General features: G+C 38.5%; 1 protein-coding gene across 1 annotated transcript in view; it reads left to right on the forward strand.

Annotated features, from left to right (window-relative positions):
• The first annotated feature begins 4,670 nt into the window (after positions 1–4,670).
• Positions 4,671–19,608, forward strand: part of MFSD14B (major facilitator superfamily domain containing 14B) — a 30,862-nt gene continuing 15,924 nt past the window's right edge. The window contains exons 1-2 of the mRNA XM_066988120.1: positions 4,671–5,186; positions 16,618–16,713. Coding sequence (XP_066844221.1) covers positions 5,049–5,186; positions 16,618–16,713 — 234 coding nt within the window. The 5' untranslated portion in view covers positions 4,671–5,048. The remainder of the gene's footprint in view (positions 5,187–16,617; positions 16,714–19,608) is intronic.

The following is a 19,608-nucleotide window of genomic DNA, read 5'->3' on the forward strand; positions in this document are numbered from 1 at the left end:
CATTAGTATGGAATTTAAAATAATCACAAACTAGGCAATGTCAAAAATTAACTTTGCTTAATGACCTCAGTTTGTCTTCTCTGAATTTGTGGATATGCATTCTTCCTTTCAGTATTACTACGTTTGACTCAATCTGTTCTGAGAACCATCTTTTAAAACTATAAAAAAACAAGGACCTAAGAATGCAGTTATTATTCACATTCAATATTATTTTTCTGTATTTGCCTTCAGAAGCCTTTGCAATCAGCTATAGGGCACCCCTGTCTACGCAGTCCTCCCTTATAAAAATGAATAAATAAATAAACCTCTCTTCCAAACTATTTCTAGATTATGACACCACCTACGCCACTAATTACAAATGAAGTTGATTTGTGCCAGATATTATTTTCTGTAAATTCTATGTGGGTAGCGTATAAAACAGTATTACAGCAATGCTACACGTGGAAAAGAAAAATCATGCTAAGCAAAAATGTAACCGACATTCAGCCACTGAAATCTATGAATGGGGACAACAGTGTCCCAAACACACCAATAATTTACTCAAATAAACCCATAATAGCTGGTGCAGAAAGGGTATGAAATAAGTAAGAATGCTCAAAAAATTCTAAAGAGGACTTATTCTAACTGCACAGAATTATGTAAGTTAAAATAACATGTAAAAAAAAAATGTCCTCAGGACAAAATGCTTTTCATTTGAAACTATATCCCCATCTAGTGGGATTCCTTTTTAACAGCTGTTAGGGTTTTATCTCTTTCTTAGTCTGATTTTGAGAACAGTGTAAAGACCAACAAATAAAAGCTGTTGATTTCCAGGTTTTGCCTACAGCACATTTCTGCTTAAAGTATTCTATCTTTGCTACCCTTATGATTACTTTATCAGTAAGAAAGGGCTGATGAATGCAGGCATACTATCTACTGCTTTATCTGAATAAGGTTTGAAAAAGTTTAGAGTAACACTAAAAAATATAAGCATCCAATTTATGAGGAGTGGCTTTAAGTAGAAAAGTACAATGCAGACATAGTGCTGGTCAATGGTCCCTAGAGTTCTCAGACTGCATGGATTTCCCTCCAAGCTGTCTGTGGTCATAAGACATTAATAAATTATAAGGAGATCCAAGAGTGCAAAATAAAGTAATCTTACTGTAGTGAATGTTGGGGATTAGATTATAATGAATTTGAGTAGTCCAGTAATGAATTTTGGCTCTGTATACAACTGAACTGCACTTTAAGCACATTCCACTGGCTTGGTTCCTCTTTCCTTTAATAACATGAAGAAACTGAAAACGAAAGTTGGCTTGCCAATTCAAGACACTTCTCACTAGGAACTGCGATGTATGGAGCAAGCAGAGGCTGGAGGGTGCTGCAGGTCTGTAATACACAGTAAAACAGCTCATGATGAATGCAGAAACTATGCTAAGAGTCTACTCTGCAGAAAAACCTGGCCCAATTCTTGCACACACCACTGTTTCACTGATGAGTTTTTACGTTGTTTTTGTTGACGACTCACTGAGCATTTACATCAGCATCATGCCAAGACAGCTGTGCAGAGCGCTCTCTTAGTTTACAGAAAATATATTCTCAAGCTTAGCCTCACTGGGCCCAGCCACGAATGTCAGTTTCTGAGTAACGCTCAAATGATTGTAAAATCTCTTATATTTATTTGATCAGTGGCAATGGTTACCAGCATTGTCATACAAATTATCATCAATTATCTCCAGTATGCACCCAGTGACACAAATAGGGCAATCATACCTCTGCCAGACCTGCTACTGAATACTTGCAAATTTATTTAGATGGTGCTACTGTGGCTTCTGTTTCAAAGACTGAGTGTGTAACACTGCGAAGATTCATACCTTAAAATACAAGAACAAATTTGCAAAGCTACACTAAATTTCCTCCTATCCTGGTTCTGAGACATTAGTTTATGTTTACAGAATGAAAGAGTAGAAAAAGTGAGCAAAAGACGACTGATATTTCCTCTAACAGATTTGCCTACCTTCTTGCAGTCAGCAGCTTAGGAAATTTCTAATGCTTAAAAGCCCTTAATGGAGGTGTCTTCAACACAATATTGTAATTGTCTTTTAGACCACCTACACTTTTGAACCAAAATATTATTTAGAAATGTGTTCCACAATCTAATGACAATTTAGAATCATAGAATATTAGAATGGTTTGGGTTGGAAGGGAGCTGAAAGTTCCAACCATCCCTGCCATGGGCTGGGACACCTCCCACTAGAGCAGGTTGCTCAAAGCCCCACCCAGCCTGGCCTTCAACACTTTTGGGAATGGGGCATTTTACCTGGAAAATACTTGCTTCTGTTTGTTTTAAACTTGTTACCTGATCATTCCACTTAGTCGCTCATCTGCCTTTGTTATACAAAAATATCTAGTAATACTAACAGTTACTTTCTACATACCAGTCAGGATTTTATAATTGCTATCCTATTAATCTCTTCCCTCAATTATCTCCCAAATACTGAAGCCTTTCCATGACTCTGATCATCCTTATTGCCACAGTGTACCTAGAAAAAAAAAATTTTAAAAATTTCTTTTTGAGATTGGGACGAGAACAGCATAAAGATGTAATGGATTCATGATATGTTGGTGTAATATTCTCCACTTTTTCTCATATAGTTATTTCCTAATATCAAAACCTTTTTTTTTTTTTTTTGGGGGACCCATTCTGAGCTTTCAGAAAACTATCTACAAGGTTTCTAGTGCCTTTCCTAAGAAGAAATAGCTAATTCAGAGATTTATAAACCCAATAACTAATTAGAATTCTTTTCCCCTAGATAACTGAACTCCATTCATCAGGTTACTTTCAGTTGACATTTTACCATTCACTCAAGCTTATGATATTCTTTTACAACTCTTTACGGTTTTGATCATGCTGAATTGGATTCTGTAATAAACTTTATATCTTTGTTATTGTTTCTTCCACATAATTTAAAAATATTGCTTAAGAATATTCTAAACATCATACAGCACATAGTCAATGGGGACTATACTAATTATCTCTCTTAATAAACAATTTATTCCTTCTTTTTGTATCCAATTACTTGTTTAACCAATTCTTAATAAATATATATAGCTCAAGATGTGAACAAAGCCCTTTCAACATCAAATTCTGTATTGGACCAGAATGAAATTGGACCATCATGGCAAAATCACAAATAGATGCCTTTATTGAGTCATAAAAGTTGATGGAAGATGTTCTTCTGATTTGTATCTGAACTGGATTAAGCCACCTAAATGAAATGTATTTTAAAAACTTTCAAAATACAAATGTAATGGTAACTTCAAGCAATACTTTTCACATGAATCTGATTAGGTAGACAGAAACCTATGATCAATTTACAAAAGCTGATATACTAAGCTTATAAATTCATAGCTTTGAATTCAAAAAATTCTGAGTATTTTGGAGTCTGTTAATTAAAAAAAAAAAAAAATCTGTAAGGGATGAAGCCCCTTAGTTTTCATGCCAAATACAAAAATTGTCAGGTTTTCAAAGCAGCAAAAAAACCTCACAACTTATGTATATTTTGTAGTGGTGACCACTCTTGAAGAAATGAAAGGTTTTATAAGAGCTTCTCAGCTAACAACATAAGAAAGTGGAAAGAAAGCATGAAAACCTACACAGGGAAAAGTCATTTTGAAGAATATGTGTTGACTTACTAATTGCTATACAATAAAAAGAAATAATTTTGCATAGGTACTTTGTTCAGGGTATCCAGTGTTATTAAAATGCTGATATTTAAACAAAACAAAGCTTCAAGAAAGGTCACATAAAAACTGAGGAATGTTTTCAAGTCAACACATGCTACTGTGTTGAAAGAGAATGCTTGTTGAATTGTGCAACACACTGAAGGCAAATTTTGAAATGTGCTATATTTAGCAAATACGTTGCTTTATAAAAACTGAGAAAAGAGAGATATATAACAAACACAAATGTCCTTTTAAATCAACATTTACTATTCCAGCAAACAGAACAGTTGTAGTCTTGGAAAAAAAATCCTTCGTATTCAGCTGTGAACACCTGAAGTACTTCGGAAAATAATGACTTGGCTACAGCAGTATATGGAGGTGCAAGGAATGCAGGATGAAAGTCTCCCAGTCTTTTTGAACTCCCAGGACAACACTTCATCCTGGACTGACAATTCACTTCCTGCGCTGATTTTTGATGGCCTACTTCTAGTAACAAACTTTACTTCCAGTACTACATTATCTCAAAATCTCCATTTGTGCATACATTGTGAGCTATGAGGTAAGATGAGTCAAAATAATTCTTGATCAGCTGGCCACATGATACCTAAATGAGAGGAAGCTCAATTCCTCATGAAAAAGTGGTGTGCCGATGACACTGCTTGGAGTCCAACACAGCGCAAGAATCATAGAATTATTAAGGTTGGAAAAGACCTTCAAGATCACCTGGTCCAACCATCACTCTACTACAATGTCACCCACTAAACCATGTCCCTAAGCACCACGTCCAACCTTTCTTTGAACACCCCCAGGGACGGTGACTCCACCACCTCCCTGGGCAATCCATTCCAGTGCCTGACTGCTCTTTCTGAGAAGAAATGTCTCCAAATTTCCAACATAAACCTACCCTGGCGCAACTTGAGGCCATCCCCTCTAGTCCTATCACTGGTTATCTCTGAGGAGAGACCGACCCCCAGCTCCCCACACCTTCCTTTCAGGCAGTTGTAGAGAGCAATAAGGTCTCCCCTGAGCCTCCTCTTCTCCAGACTAAACAAGGAAGCAGCCTGGACGCCACCCGCTTTCGGAACAGGCTGCCCAGCGAGGTGGTCGAGCCATCACTCCGAGCCTCCCCGCCTCCGTTACCGGTCCCACCACCCTTGCAGCCCCGCCCGGGCGGTTGGGCCGGCCAGCCCCGGGACCCGGCGTCACGCGAGGCCCGCGGCAGCGCCCCGCCCAGGCGGCGCGGAGGAGGCGGCCGGGGGGGCGCCCTCCACCCCCCCCCCCCATCCGCCGTCCTGTCCCGGCCCGGCCCGGCCCGGCCCCTCCCGGAGGATGGTGCGAGCGAGATGAGCCCCGAGCCGCCGCCAGCCCCGGCCGGAGAGGACGGGGAGCCGGAGGAGGAGGCAGTGGCGGCGGTGAGGGAAGGCGGCGTCTGCGCCATGCTGCTGACGCGGGCCGGCCTGAAGGCGGGCGGCTGCGGCGCGGTGAGTGCGGGGCCGCGGCGGCCGAGGGGAGGCCGGCGGGGGGCGGTGGCAGCGGGCGGCCCCCTGCCCCCCCGGGGGCTCGGCCCCGGCCGCTCTGCGGGGCTGGGGGCGCGGCGCGGCGGGGTCGGGCGTCAGGCAGGGCCTCCCGGAGGTCCCTGCCCGTCCTGCGGCTCCTGCACCCAGCGGGCAGGTGGTGGTGCGGGTACGGAAAGTTGGCGTGTCGGAGAGCTGTGGTTTGGAGCTGGAGGAGGTGCTGGTGTCAGGAGCGTGCTGGCCGGCCGAAACCGGAGTTCTGCGGTTTTAGCAACTTCGGGCTCTTCTTGCACTGTCTCCTCCCATTGCGTTGAGGTGCCCTCGCGCAAAAACGTCTTTCAGGCGGCTTGATCCTCACCGCACATGCAAGCCTTAACGTGCCTTAAAAGCAGATTGCAGGTGACACCTCCAGAGCATTCTGCAACAAGTGGGGAGAGGTGACTCTTTTTCAGGCAGGGTGCTCCAAGGCCAGCAGATCTAACCCCTTCTCTGCTGTTGACTGTGTGCCTGTAGCAGAGGATGGGAGTAGGGGAGCCTGGGGGGATGCAGACAGTAAGAAAACAGGTGGACGTGGTGTTGTTTTTGAAATACAAAACTAGGCAAAGACCTGTGATAGATCTGTTTTGATAAGTTGGAATCACTGAAATTTCATTTGCAGCCTGGCTTGCTTGTTATTAGTGTTTTGAGACTAAATCCATGTTCATTTGTTCCTGAGTAGTGTATTTAATATTTGTTTACTCATAAAATATTATCTGAAAGCATTGTTGATGCCTAGAGTTTATATACAATATTAAGTTCATGTTGGGGAGCCAGTGTCTGCTACATGTGTCACATGTCCTGCCCTCCTCTCCCCCACAAATAAGAATCTCTAGCAACGGAGAGAGGGTAGCTTTCTGTTTTATGTTAATGCGAAGTGCATGCATTTGATAAAATCACAGAAACATAGAATGGCTCAGGTTGGAAGGGACCTTAAAGATCATCTAGCTCCAAACCCTCTGCCATGGGCAGGGATGCCACCCACTAGACCAGGTTGCCCAAAGCCCCATCCAGCCTGGCCTGAAACGCTTCCGGGGATGGGGCATCCACAGCTTCTCTGGGCAGCCTGTGCCAGTGCCTCACCACCCTCTGAGTGAAGAATTTCCTACTAATATCTAATCCAAATCTATCCTTTTTTAGTTTAAGACCATTCCCCCTTGTCCTGTTATTATCTACCTGAGTAAAGAGTCCTTCATCTTTTTTTTCATAAGACCTCTTTAAGTACTGAAAGGTTGCAATGAGGCATCCCCAGAGACTTCTCTTCTCCAGGCTGAACATGCCCAGCTCTCTCAGCCTTTCTGGATAGACCTCTCATCATCTTTGTAGCCCTCATCTGGACTCTTTCTAACAGTTCCACGTCTTTCTTTTGCTGGGGGCCCCAGACCTGGATGCCGTAATCCAAGTGGGACCTCACAAGTGCAGAGCAGAGGGGAACAATCACCTCCCTCGACCTGCTGGTCACACCTCTTTTCATGCAGTAATATTTGTAATATCTTTAGCTGTAATTTGTAATATCTTTAGCTGACCATTAATGTTATAGTATTGATGTGGTACCTTGGCTGGAGATTTTTTTTAATTCCTGAAGTCACCTGTTTTATATCAATATATTCTTTGTCTCTTACTCATCAAGGTTATCTGATGAAGATGTGGAAGTACTTTTAATGTTTAATTAAACCCAGTGAGGATGTTAAACAAAATATTCCTATTAAATGGAGTTCACTAGTCACGTAAATAAGTTGTTTTATGTAAGTTAATTCCAAAGTGACTGTTTCACATTTCTTGTAACAGATCACTTCTGTATTTGAGTTTTTGGTGTCACTTTTGGAAATAGTTACATTTTCCAAATGACAGTTTGGTGTCATTCAAGAAGTGCAACTGGTGTCTTGCATGATATATTTGCTGTTCTGGTTTTCTATTCAGGAGTCTAGATGTGTATATGATTCAATAACCCAGCCTAAAGCTGCAATGGGAGCAAAATGCTTGCAGAGGGCTATTAGATTCTTAGTTAAAAAATGTAGTCTTTGAGTACTGCTTTCGGTTTAGGTTTTATCAGCATGGATGATGTAGTGAAAGGAAACAAAGGATTATGTCAGTAAATAGAAGAAAAAAAAATGAATTTACTTAACTTTGAACAGAAGATAAAGGTATGGAAGGTAGAGATAGAAAAATGAAAAAAAAAAAAAAAAAAAAGCTTTGTTTTCTTACTCCAAATCTGAACGGGAGTAAAACAAATGGGAAGTAGATCTGTAGCTGACAAAGGTGCTACCCTGTATTCCATATTAAGGGATTGAATGTTTGTTAAAGCTAGAGGATTAAAATACCTCTGAGTACCAAAATATACTTTTTTTTTTTTTTCAGTTTGCAAATTTAGCTTCTTAATTCTTAACTTATAAAATGATCATAGGTTTTGATAGCTTGACTTCCCCTTGCCCCGTAGTACCTTTAAGGGAATTTGTGTTCCTGCAATGCATCTCCTACCAGACAGGAAGAAGTGGGGCTCTAGCTTTATCTTCTGTACTTCTGAATAGCAGTAACACAATTATACTTGTATCAGTGTAGAGTCTGCTTTGCAGTTTCTGACAAATAGTCTGTTTCCTTTTGTTACTGTGCTTCCTGCACCTCCCAGTGATTCTCATGTGGCTGTCATATTGCTAGAATATGAATTCTGCCGACACGTTAGTGAAAGGGCTTATTCAGACTTGTATATGAGGGTCCAAGTCATGGTTTTAGATGTAACTGCAGAGATATCTTTGATACCAGTTGGAGTGCAGCTCTGGCATTTGAAAGTGAAAGCTTGTCTTTCGGCTTGCTGATAAGTAATTACAGAAATGAAACTTTGAGTTGCTGCTTTGGTCTGTGAAGGATGTTTTTATTTTAATTTCCATTCTGATTCTTTTGTCCTACCAATTTGATGCAACAGACTTGAAAAATATGAGCAAGTCCATTGGGTGGCACAAGGCCCAAGCTCTACCCCTCCAGGCAGAATAACAAGATTCTGTTTTTTTTCTGTTATCTGTAGCCAACTTCTCACTGTTGAAAGCACTGGCTTTCTTCAGATGAAGAACTAAAATCTAAATACTGAGCAAATGACTTATTTCGAATCGAGTTACTGGCTTTAAATAATAAGAACAATAGTATGTTTGAGTAAATTCCATTGGAATTAAATCATTTTCCGCTGGCTGCACTACCTCGATTTTAGTGGGATTCAGAAGTTGAAGTAAATGATGCTGAGAACATTTTGTTACTGGTTAAGCTATCTTGTTCTATCTGCATTGTGGACAGTGATATTCTCCATCTCATACATTTCTGTATGAATAGTATGAGAATTAGTATTTCATTTTTATATAACCTGTTGTCATTAAAATAATGTCCCACTAAGGAAGCGTTTTAGCAAAATACAGTACGATGCTGTCTAAATAAAGTGATATTACGGAAGGAGTTTCAGGATGGGATGTCTCAGATATATGGGCTGGTATATACCCAAAGAGTTACAGGTTTTTAGCCTTAGTGATAGCATTTTTCTTTCTACTATTTTGTAAAAAGTGCAGTGTAATGAAACCGATGCAGCATGAAATGTTCTGAGACTTCACCAAAACAGCTCCCAGTCCACTAAGCTGGTTTCTTAAATTTCTTGCTTGTAGTAGACCTAATACTCAAATTGGCAGTTTGGATATCTAGTCCTTTATGGAACACTTCTTATCCCACAGAAGAAATTGTTTAAAAATGAATAATTAAAGTTACACTGCGTTGCTTTCTCAAGCAAGGTTATTAATGCTAAATTTTCACATCAAATTAAAGTAACAGTGATTCTGAACCATTATCAGGCATGACTAGCTGCTGTCTTAACAAAAACAAATCATTCTTGCTTATATTCCTGCTCAGAGGTCACTTTGCTGTTCTGAGTTTGCCATTATTAAGGCTCTAGGCTCTGGCAATTTGGAAGGTTTTGTGTCTGGAGGAAAGTTTGCTAGCCTGTAAGAATAAGCATGCTTACCAAACTCTGGTTTAGAGTTTCTATTACTCTAGAATAGAAACAGAATGATGGTAATTGTATACATGAGACTTGGTATTTTATTATTGAGGATCCAGACTTAACCAATGGGTAGTGAGCTTGGGTAACTGTCTATTCAATAGGGAAGCATGTGAATTAACTAACTGACAATATGTGCTTTTAAGAGAAATTTCTGTGTCTTACATCTTTCTTCACTTTAGGAAGAAAATTTCTCAACGATAGAAAAATCAGCTTGTGGTTTGGTATTTTGTAAAATCCTATCTATGTATTAATTCTATGAGAAATATTAAATTATGACAATGCATTGCTGTCTAAAGCCTAGCTTTTAAAACGGGGCAGGGCATATGACAGTCCTTCTCTTGGATGCTCTTTCTGCTTTCAATGTCGTAAGGCTCAAACGCTGAACCAGAAATGGTGTTTTCATGCTTTACGCTCCTCAGAAGACTCCTGTTTCATTAGTTTTTCCCGACTAAACTTAAACAAAAATGTTTTCCCAGCAGGGAAAATAGTGTGGTAAGGGATTTTACACTCTGACAGTAAATTGTGTGAAGTTCCACACAATTTAAACCCGATGTCTTGGGTCCTGCTTTACATAATTTCTTGTATTTTTTAAGGTATCAATTGTCACTGAAGGCAGTGATGATTGTTTTCTCTTCACACCCTTTGTGTCACTCTCAGTTTAATAAATTCCAGCTGTACCTTTCATCAGATGTTTCAGCTGCAATTTGGCAAAACATACTGCAGTATTCTCTTTGCCTACTGTGGGCCTCTTCCACCTGTGCACTGTTCAACAATATCTATTGCATAAAGCTTCTGAACAAAACAAGCAGTCATGGGATAAGGAGAATGATCTTCACATAGATATAATAAAAATGGTTAAAACACCAGAAGCAGAGGGTTAGTTAGTAAGAACAATCAGGCATGCACATCACATGCTTATGTAGTAGTATGATGATAATCTTTTTCCTAACAGTGTGTCTTTGAATACATTTTTTTAAACCACGGCTGAACACTAAATTGGTGCCTTTCATGGAACTGTCGTATCCAGGATCACATTCCTAAGTAGTCATTCTGGATGTGGAATTACATTTTTTTTCATGTTTGTGGTAGATAAATTAATCTGCCATTTAATTTGTTTTCCTGACTACATCAATTTCTACTCTTCACAATTGACATCTAGCTTTTTTAACCTGAATTGCATTGTGTTATCAGTAAACTTTGTCACTTTGCTTTCACCCTTTTTACAGCTCACTTATGAATATGTTGAACTACATAGGTCATGGGACAGTGCTGGGACTCTACTGGTAACTTCTTTTTACTGTGGAAACTGTTTTTCTTTTTCTATTTAATTTTAAAATTTTTACCTTCTTAACATTCTTACTAAGAATTTGCTTGACATTCTTTTTATTTTGAGAGCTTTTGGTGAGGGCCTTTCAGTGTTTACTTAAACTTTCAGAAGGCTTGTTAATATAAATGTCCTTATCCATACATACTGCTTCTGAGAACTCCTGAAAGTCAAGGCATGATTTCCCTTTACAAAATCTGAATGAGTTCTTTTATTTTGACAGAGTTGTGTTTCTGATGCTCTAAAGCTGTGGAATATGATTGTTTCTAGCTTTTGTCTGAGAGACTAAATCATGATCTTGCTGTCCAGAACAGATCTGCTTAAGGTATTTCTCTTAGTTTGCAATTGAAATACAAGTTTGGGCAAGGTATAAGCCAAATTAGTTGTGATTTGTATTCCACCTCACATGGCATATCTAAAATGCCAAAGGCTGTACTGGATTGAAAAGTGCTTTCTCTGGTATATTGTGCACTGTTGTACACTTTACATATCATAGACGGGTATGTGTGCACATAGTCACTTGGTGATTGCTTCAGTGACAGGGGCAGCTAAGGTCTTCAGGGTGTTTTTTCTGAACTTAAGTGAATTTTTGCAAGTTCTAATGAAAGGGGCTTTTGTAGCGAACAGGTTGGAACTAAGATGGTTCCTAAATAATTCTGTCTGATCGCTAGACGATAAACACTAGGAAGATGAGGAGAGCAAGGTAAACATCTAATGTGCCTAGAGAGCTACCTAGGTAAAATGTACAGAGGAAAGAGCATCCATGTTTTAGTGGGACGGAGTGGTGACATAATATTTCTTACAGCCTTCTACTAGATAAGCTGGCAAGGTACAGGCTGGATGTGGTGGCCTGCAAGATGAGTATGACATTGTCTTAACAGGCTGCATTCACACTGTGGTGGTCAATAGTTTTTACTCATGCTGGTAGCCTGTCACTGTTCCTTAGGGATCAGTATTGGGCCACATGCTGTTCAATGTCTTCATAAATCCTCTGGATGATGGGATCAAAAGCACCCTCACAAACTGTGTGGTGAGTTGCATACCTCATAAGGAAGAGTCATTTATGGGCTCTGGACAGGCTGGAAGTGTGGGCGAGCAAGAACTGTATGATGTTTAACAGAGACAAGCGCAAGGCCCTGCACCTGGGACACCACCACCAAAGTGCCCAGTACAGATCTATGAGGTCTGTGTGGCTGGGGAGCAGCCTTGCCAAAAGGGACCCGGGGTCCTGGCGGACAACCAGCTGAACAAGAGCCGGCGGTGGGACGCTGCAGCAATGAAGGCAAATTCAATCCTGCGCTGCATCTGCAGGGGATGCTGCAAATGGAGACCATCCCAGTCTGCTCAGCACTTGTCAGGTCGCACTTGGAGCACTGTGTCCAGTTCTGGTCCCCATAATTCAAAAAGGCCAACTGGAGAGGGTTCAAAGGAGGGCCATGGAGACGATCAAAGGGCTGGAGAGCCTGCCCCATGATGTGAGACTGAAGGAGGTAGGTCTTTTCACCCTGGGGAAGAGAGTCATAGAATGGTTTGGATTGGAAAGGACCTTAAAGATCATATGAAGTTCCTGGGGAAATGGAATAAATAGCAGTGAAGGTAAGTGTAGAAAGGGAGTGTGCTTTATACTTTAGCATGAATGTCAGGGTTCGAATGATTCAAACAGGAAAGCATGTTTCTGAAAATGGCTTACTGATTTTGTTAGTTCACTTCTTTGGCATCTTGCAAACATGACAGTTGACATCTTAGAGTTCAGTGAGGGTGGTTGTGTTAAAAATTTACTTGTAGCAGTTAATTTTTGTAGGGGAAGAATGCTGCTATAGATAAAAAAAAAAATAACAAAACTCTTCATACTAATGCACTTGAATGTTGGTTTAAATACTGTGGAATGACAGAGAATACTGCTGCCAAGTCTCCTTCCTGGGTGTAGAACAACCTACTAACATAGTCTCCTGAGATACCTTACTGTCTGGTGGTGAAGAGTTTTTGGGAGAAGGGGGAGAGGAGAGTGGAGGAAAGTTCCTTTAATTGTAAGTTCATAAGTTCAACCTGAATTTGGTTGTTTTCTTCCTGAGAGGTAAAAAGAAAATTCAGTCAGGAAAAGGACTTCAGGTCTATAGGCCAAATTCTTCCTCATGGCAGTTGCTGTGAAGCCAGAACAGGTTGCCTAGGGCTCTTCCAGGTGTGTATTGAAACCATCTGATGACTGAGAATGCAGAAGTCAAGCCTGGCTCAGTGGGCAATGGGTTCTGATGCTTGACTGCCCCTGTGAGGGGAAAAAGTACGCTGTATTCATTGGACCTATACTTTTTCTTAATCCAGATAGCAGGGTATTGTGTCCGTCATCGTTGTACAAATTTGAAAAGCTTGAAAAAGAGCTGTGGAAGACTTGAGCACTTGAGGAGTTAGAAGTGGTTTTATTCTGAAACAAATTACATACAAGAAGTGAAATAGTGAACAATGTTTGAGATTCCATGCTGAAGTGCTTTTTCAGCCATTCAAGCAATGTTCGTTGTTTAATTACTGTTTAGAATTAATAGACAAATATTTATGTAAAAATAGTGTGAATAAATAAATGCTACAAACTCTGCCTGTGCTCTTGAAGATCTGGATCTGGCTATAAGAATTCATATGGTGGACTATTTTAGGGTGAACTGTACTAGCTATCCTTAAAAATGACTAAGATAAAGTATTCTTGCTGGTGCTGTATTGCATTTTTTCCCTACTTTCCATGACCAGACCCTCACCGTCTGGATTTATGATCTTGATAGCTTCTCATGGCTTTATTTGTGTTCAACAGCTGTGGTCTGCTTTTTTTTTTTTTTTTTTAAAAAAAAAGGTATTGTTTCCTAATAGTTCTCCCTCTTGGCTTCAAATTAATGTTTGGGATTCTTCTGCCACTAGTAGACGAAGAAGAAATAAAATGTTTTTCAAAATTTGTTATAAGGTAAAGAATTATAGAAAAAGCAAAGTGTAAAATCAGAAACAGTAGATGTTTTGTCTGTCACTCCTGATTTTTATAATGACTTTGAATGTAACTTTAACAAACTTTTGTAGTTAAAAGCATTTGAGATTATGTAATATTTTGCTCATTATTGATTATGCAAGTGCAATAGCTTGACCAGCAGCTGCATTTCAAAACAATGATAGTGTTCATACATAGTTCTTCAGCCCACACACTGGGCTGTCATATGAAAATTTGTGTGGGGAGAAAATAATCTCATAACAGATTTTAAAACTTGCTTGGGGGCACTTAATTTTTATCATTAGAGCTTTAACATTTGGCAGAGAGGGGGTGAGAGGAGTTGGTAGTGGTAGTGACAAAAAAAATTTGTAGATAGACCATGCACTATTTCTGAAACTATTTAAATCTTTTCATATGTGAAGAATTCAGTATGTTATCTATGCATCCCCTAGTTCAAGAATCCTACAGCTGTTTGTACTTCAAGTTTATAACCACTTTTTGTGTGTGTATGTCTCAAGTTCTTTCTTTATGTAAATTGCATGCAGTTGCATCCTGTAACAAAATATTTGCTGGTACAGAAATCAACCACACCTATTACTTTAGCAGTAGCTTCATCTTGAATTGAAGAATGAAGTGATTTTAGGGAGCTCTTTGTTTTTGAAACCAGTAAAGAGTTTGTGGTGTTTTTTTTTTTTTTTTTTTCCAATGGTCCAGGCTTATCAATCAAACTCTTCTATTGTAAATAACTTGATGTGTGCTTTTTAACCAAAAGCTTTTTAATGAGAATTTTTAGGACCTACAGAAAAGATGGGCTTCAGAATTGGTATCTGCATTGGTCCATTTGACACTGTCAGTGAATTTTCCTGTTTGCATGATCAATTGCAGTTAGCTGCAGTCATTTGCACTAGTGCTTTTGAATTAGTCTAGACATTCAAGGTTTTGTAAAGAAAACTAAAAATCATAAATTACAGTCTGTGTGGCTCACAAATTGGTAACAGTGTATCTGATTTAGAATACTTGACTTCATTTTGGCAGGGCGTGTTCCTTTCAGGATTTAAATTCTACTTTTCCAGGCTATGCCTTGAATCCAAAAGGCTATGGAATTTTTTTTAGTAGTTCAGTGCAACTAACTGTAAGCTGCATGGTACTGCCAAAAATGATTTGCTGATTATTTTAATATCCAAGAAATACTCCTTTAGTATCAATAGAATAAAAATACATTTTCACAGAAGTTTTTAAAAGATTTCTGAGGGGAAAAAAAAGGCATGTTTTTTATATATGTATGTAAAACATCTTTTGGTCAACCATGTAAATCTCAGATCAAAATTGTGTGTAATAAAAGCATTCTAAGCATTAGTAAAAAAATCAAAACAAACAAAACCTTTATTGAAAGTATTGGAACAGTTGCATTGGAACAGTTTGCTGAATGCAAACCACAGCTTTTTGGTGCAATGTCATCTTTAGTGTTGTAGCAGTGAGAGGGAGTAAAATAAAGTCAAGGGAACAGCTGGGGAGTCCCTTACCTACTCTAGAAGAAAAGTGCTTGTCTTTTGCAGAGGAAACTGCTGTTGGAAGGGTTCTTCAGACTTCAGTATGATCTGTTCTAAACAAGCCCTAGTCTTACTGATACACATCTTGGCCAAAAAAAAAAAAAAAACCAAAAAAACCATATTAAGCATATTCATTATCCGATTAAGTTATATAGAAGTACTCACAGACTTCTTACATGAGATTTTTTTTTCATCATAATCCACTAAATCTTTGCAATTTAGAAATTGAAAACTGCATGTTAATCTACAGAGAAATGTTAATAATACTTGAAAGTTATAAGCTTCCTGAAGATAATCTTTCTAATAGGAAATAATACGATCATATCATAGATGAAAGACAACGGTTTACTTCAAAACTTCAAGCTGTGAAACATGCTGTAGTGTAGAAATATACTTTGAATCTTACCAGGTAGAAAGAATACTATCTGTTTTACTTTGTGACTACAGATCTTGATAAAATCTGATAGATTTAAAAATTATTAGGGATACAAACAATTAGCCTGTCCTGGCAGTAGGGATTTCTTTAGTAACTTTAGTATTAGATGAGAGCGCTGTACTGCTCTGTTCTAAGAAATACCAGTCCCAAGGGAGTTTTGTGGCTTTGGACTGGCTAGAAGCACTGAAAAACAATCTATTACAGGACAAGTGTTAGGGTAAAAGGAAGAAGTAATTTTAGAACCCAGAAACTTAGTGAAACATTTATTATGACAAGGGACATAGAAATGAAAGACAGGAACAATTCTCGATAATTCTGCTTTACCCAAGGGTTCTGTCCAGTTTGTCCAAAGAAAAAGCTTCTGGATCTCTTGTGTGGGGATCCAGTCCTGGGGTCTTCACAGTTTGCTGTTTAAACTGCCATGGCAGGTGCTCATGATGGTTCAGCCCGGGCTACGTATTAACCAGCTCCTGGATGTCTAGTCTGCAGGCACTCCAAAGCATGAAATTAATCGATCATTTGCCATCAAAAGGTAGTTTTATAGACTACAAGAGCTATCTGTTCTTTCTCTGATACTATTACAGTTTAGAGTGCAAAAACAGGTGCTCTTCTGGTTATGCATGTTGTCATAGTTTAGGTCTAACAGTGATGCAATCTTCGTAAAACTTCTTTGCTTGCTTGCTGCTCGTGTAGATATAGGAGGAGTTAGTTTGTTGCACTGTTGTGGAAGGGTTGGGAATATTGATGTGGAGGAAGGAGTCCTAAAGGCACACTGGAAGTGAGAGTGGCTCAAGACAATGTCAGAATGGGAAAATAATTTTCTTTTGTCAGCAACAGTTTGACGGAGCAAACTTTCTGAACTTCCTTGGACATCTGTAGACATTTCATAATAATTTTTCTCCACCCTTCTTCAGCTTACTGTTGTTCCCAAGGGTTTGGTAGTAGGTCATCCTGAAAGCTGGTTATACTCAAAATATGTTTGCAAGATAATTTTGCACATGTAATGAACCAGATGTATACAAACTCTGTATTTTTTTCTTTTTTTTTTTTTTTTTAGCAACAAGGTATTGGTCGGCCAAGTGTATACCATGCTGTGGTAGTCATATTTCTAGAATTCTTTGCCTGGGGCCTCTTGACAACTCCTATGTTAACAGTAAGTATCACAAAAGTTAATTTGTTAATTCCTAGGGGTCATGGTTTTAATTTGTTTTACACTTCCAGCTTACCTTGTTAACTGAATTTCAGGAGTCTGAACATTCTTCACCATAGAACAGTGTTATACTACAGTTGAGATGTAGCAAGATTAAAAGACAGTCAAAATATATTAGTAAAATACAATACTACACTCTTTGTGTAAATCTTAGTAACTCTAGTTACTACTAAGTAGCTTTTGTTTGCCTTTTGGAGTAACTCAGTGTACTGATGAAGGCTCTCTGTGAAGATTTTGGCTTTTTTAATGACTTCATAGTTCAATTAATCTGCCGGTAATAACAATTGAATAAACTATACATCTCATAGTTATCTCTGTATTCTATTGTGGTTGGTTGTTGTACCAGTATGTAACTTGGAGTAAAACGTAAATGCTTTTATGTAATAAGTAGATTTAAAAAATATTTAATCTGTTCTGGAATGCAGCTGAATAGATAAATTTTCTAGATTGAGTGGATAATTTGAGTGTTTTACCAAAGCAGTCATAGGATATGAAGCCTTTTATCTGAAGATGTGGATCTTATTTATTCATTGAAATCAGGCCTGCCTAAGAGAAATCATCAAAAGTCTCTTAGTCCATTTTTTTTTTTATCAGATAATATCAGAGAACAATTTGAATACATGACCATGAGGGTTTTGTTGGATTTGAAGACCTCGTTATTAACTGTTTTCTACTTCCCCAATCTCCAAACGGTGTTGATTATATCACTTTTAAAAGGTGTTTATGTAACCTTCCTAAAATAATGCACTGATTTTTAAAATATAGTTTACTGATAAAAATGTCCATATAAACAGATTTTCATAAAGCAGGTGTCTCACTAAATTGCTGTCCTGTCTTGCCAGTATGAAAATATGGAGGAAATTTAGTTGGTGGTCCTTCTTTTCTTTTTTTCCTCTGCTTTTAACCAAAAGTGCTTAACTTCAAGTTGCTCTAGCATGGCACTTCTTGTTTAAAGGGATAATGTGCAAATAGTAACTTTTCCTCTGTGTTCAGAACCACAGTTCTATATTCTTGCTGATCTTTTCATTTTTTAATCAGCATACCACTCACTGATAGGCTGCTGTTTGATTAAAACAATTTCAAATCTCATTTGATATTTTATGCACGTATGATACAGAGGAGTGTAACTTACCTTAGCCTGCTGATCAGTAGTACTCTGAACAGTACTGGAGGCCATGTAGAACCTTCTTGTAAGCAAGATCCAACTTTTGAATGGGCAGCTTGCTGGTTTTGCTCAAGCAGGTTTGTCTAGAATGAAGAAAAGGGCAGAAATGGAAATGTCTGGCTTGGTGATCAATGATCACTCTTGATCACTCATGATCACTCTTTTTTTTTTTTTTTTGACCTGGAGAATCAGGATGCAACCACATTCTCATCGTTTAGTCAGATTAAAATGACGTCTTATACTTTATTAAAATAAACTGCTGCACATTAGCTGAGATTACTTAAACTTTGTGTTTCAGATTGCATTTTCACTTTGACATCTGTTTTTTCAGTGAAGCTGTAGTGTTTATTACATGATACTATACTTAAACACTTTAGATCTTTTGTTATTTATAAAACACGCAAAGAATATTCTGCTCACAGAATGCCCAAAGCTTATGCTCAGTACTATTGTATTTGGACTTGTAGTCTTATGTTAGTAAATCACCATAATCACATTAATCTCTTAATGCCATACACTATCTTCAGTATAATCTTTTATTTTGTATACTGGTATTAGTAGCAGTAGAACTTGAGTAAGGAACTCCTCCCTTCCAGTTTGTAGGATTGTATTTCTCTTTTCTATAAAATAACAGAAATTAATTTCAAAAGCTAGAAGCAATAACACCAGTGGTTACCCCCTAGCAAAAATACTGGGAAGTACTTTACAGAAAAGTAGATTCGACTCAGTGAGTTTCCTGGCTTTTTCTCTTTTCCTCTCCCACTCTCTCCTTTTCCTCTCTCTTCTTTCCTCTCTTGTGGCCTCCCTCAGTTCTTTTTTTTTTAAAGAAGGCATCTGCTTTCTAGAGTGGCTTTCTAGATCTCTACCTTGAACCATGATTGTTTTTTCTCCATTTGCATCAACAGATCAACAGGAAAACAGGTTAAAAAATGTTTTGAATACCTAAACAGAAGATGATAACAGAAAGAAGAAAGGGTATATATGAACAGAATTATCTGACCACTGGTTAATGTGGTAACAACTGCCTTTGTTAAATCTGTGAAACCTATGGTTGAGAAAGTTGGTTATCTTTGAAAAATAATGTTGGTGTTTTTCAGTGACACTAAAGTATTGTGTTTTTTTCAGGCTAGTGATTTTCTGGATATACATATAAATCTTGTAGTTATTGGCGCTTTGGCCTATATATTAAAAAAAAAAATCATTTATAGATAAAAACAGCAAATGAATTTGAAATGTGCATGTGTCCATACACTGGTTATTGCAGTAACTTTTCAAATTCACACAGTAGCACATATGAGGCTTTTTAACTCTTTCATCATTATGGCAAATCTGTTTAGTGTAGATTAACATGCTTGCCCTTGAATTGAAGCTACTGTTAAAGCACTTCAAATGAATTCACAACCATAGTTAAAGAATGCATAAAGCACTCAGATCTGTTGCTAGTATTTGTATGCATCTATTTGTTCATCGTGTTTCTAGCTGTATGACTATTCAGTATCTGCATTTTGTGCTCTTGACAGTAAGTTGGGTTCTGTGCTTTCTTCCTTTCTATTTTTCTGTCACAAAATCACCCTCAGGGCTGTGGTAATTACTTTGCATGGACTGTGTAATATGTAATTGCAGGGTGACAGGGAGAGGTGGTGTCAAAGGGTACATGCAATTTGGAAACAATA

Source organism: Anser cygnoides, chromosome Z, assembly GCF_040182565.1.
Source record: "Anser cygnoides isolate HZ-2024a breed goose chromosome Z, Taihu_goose_T2T_genome, whole genome shotgun sequence".
NCBI classification, from domain to species: domain Eukaryota; kingdom Metazoa; phylum Chordata; class Aves; order Anseriformes; family Anatidae; genus Anser; species Anser cygnoides.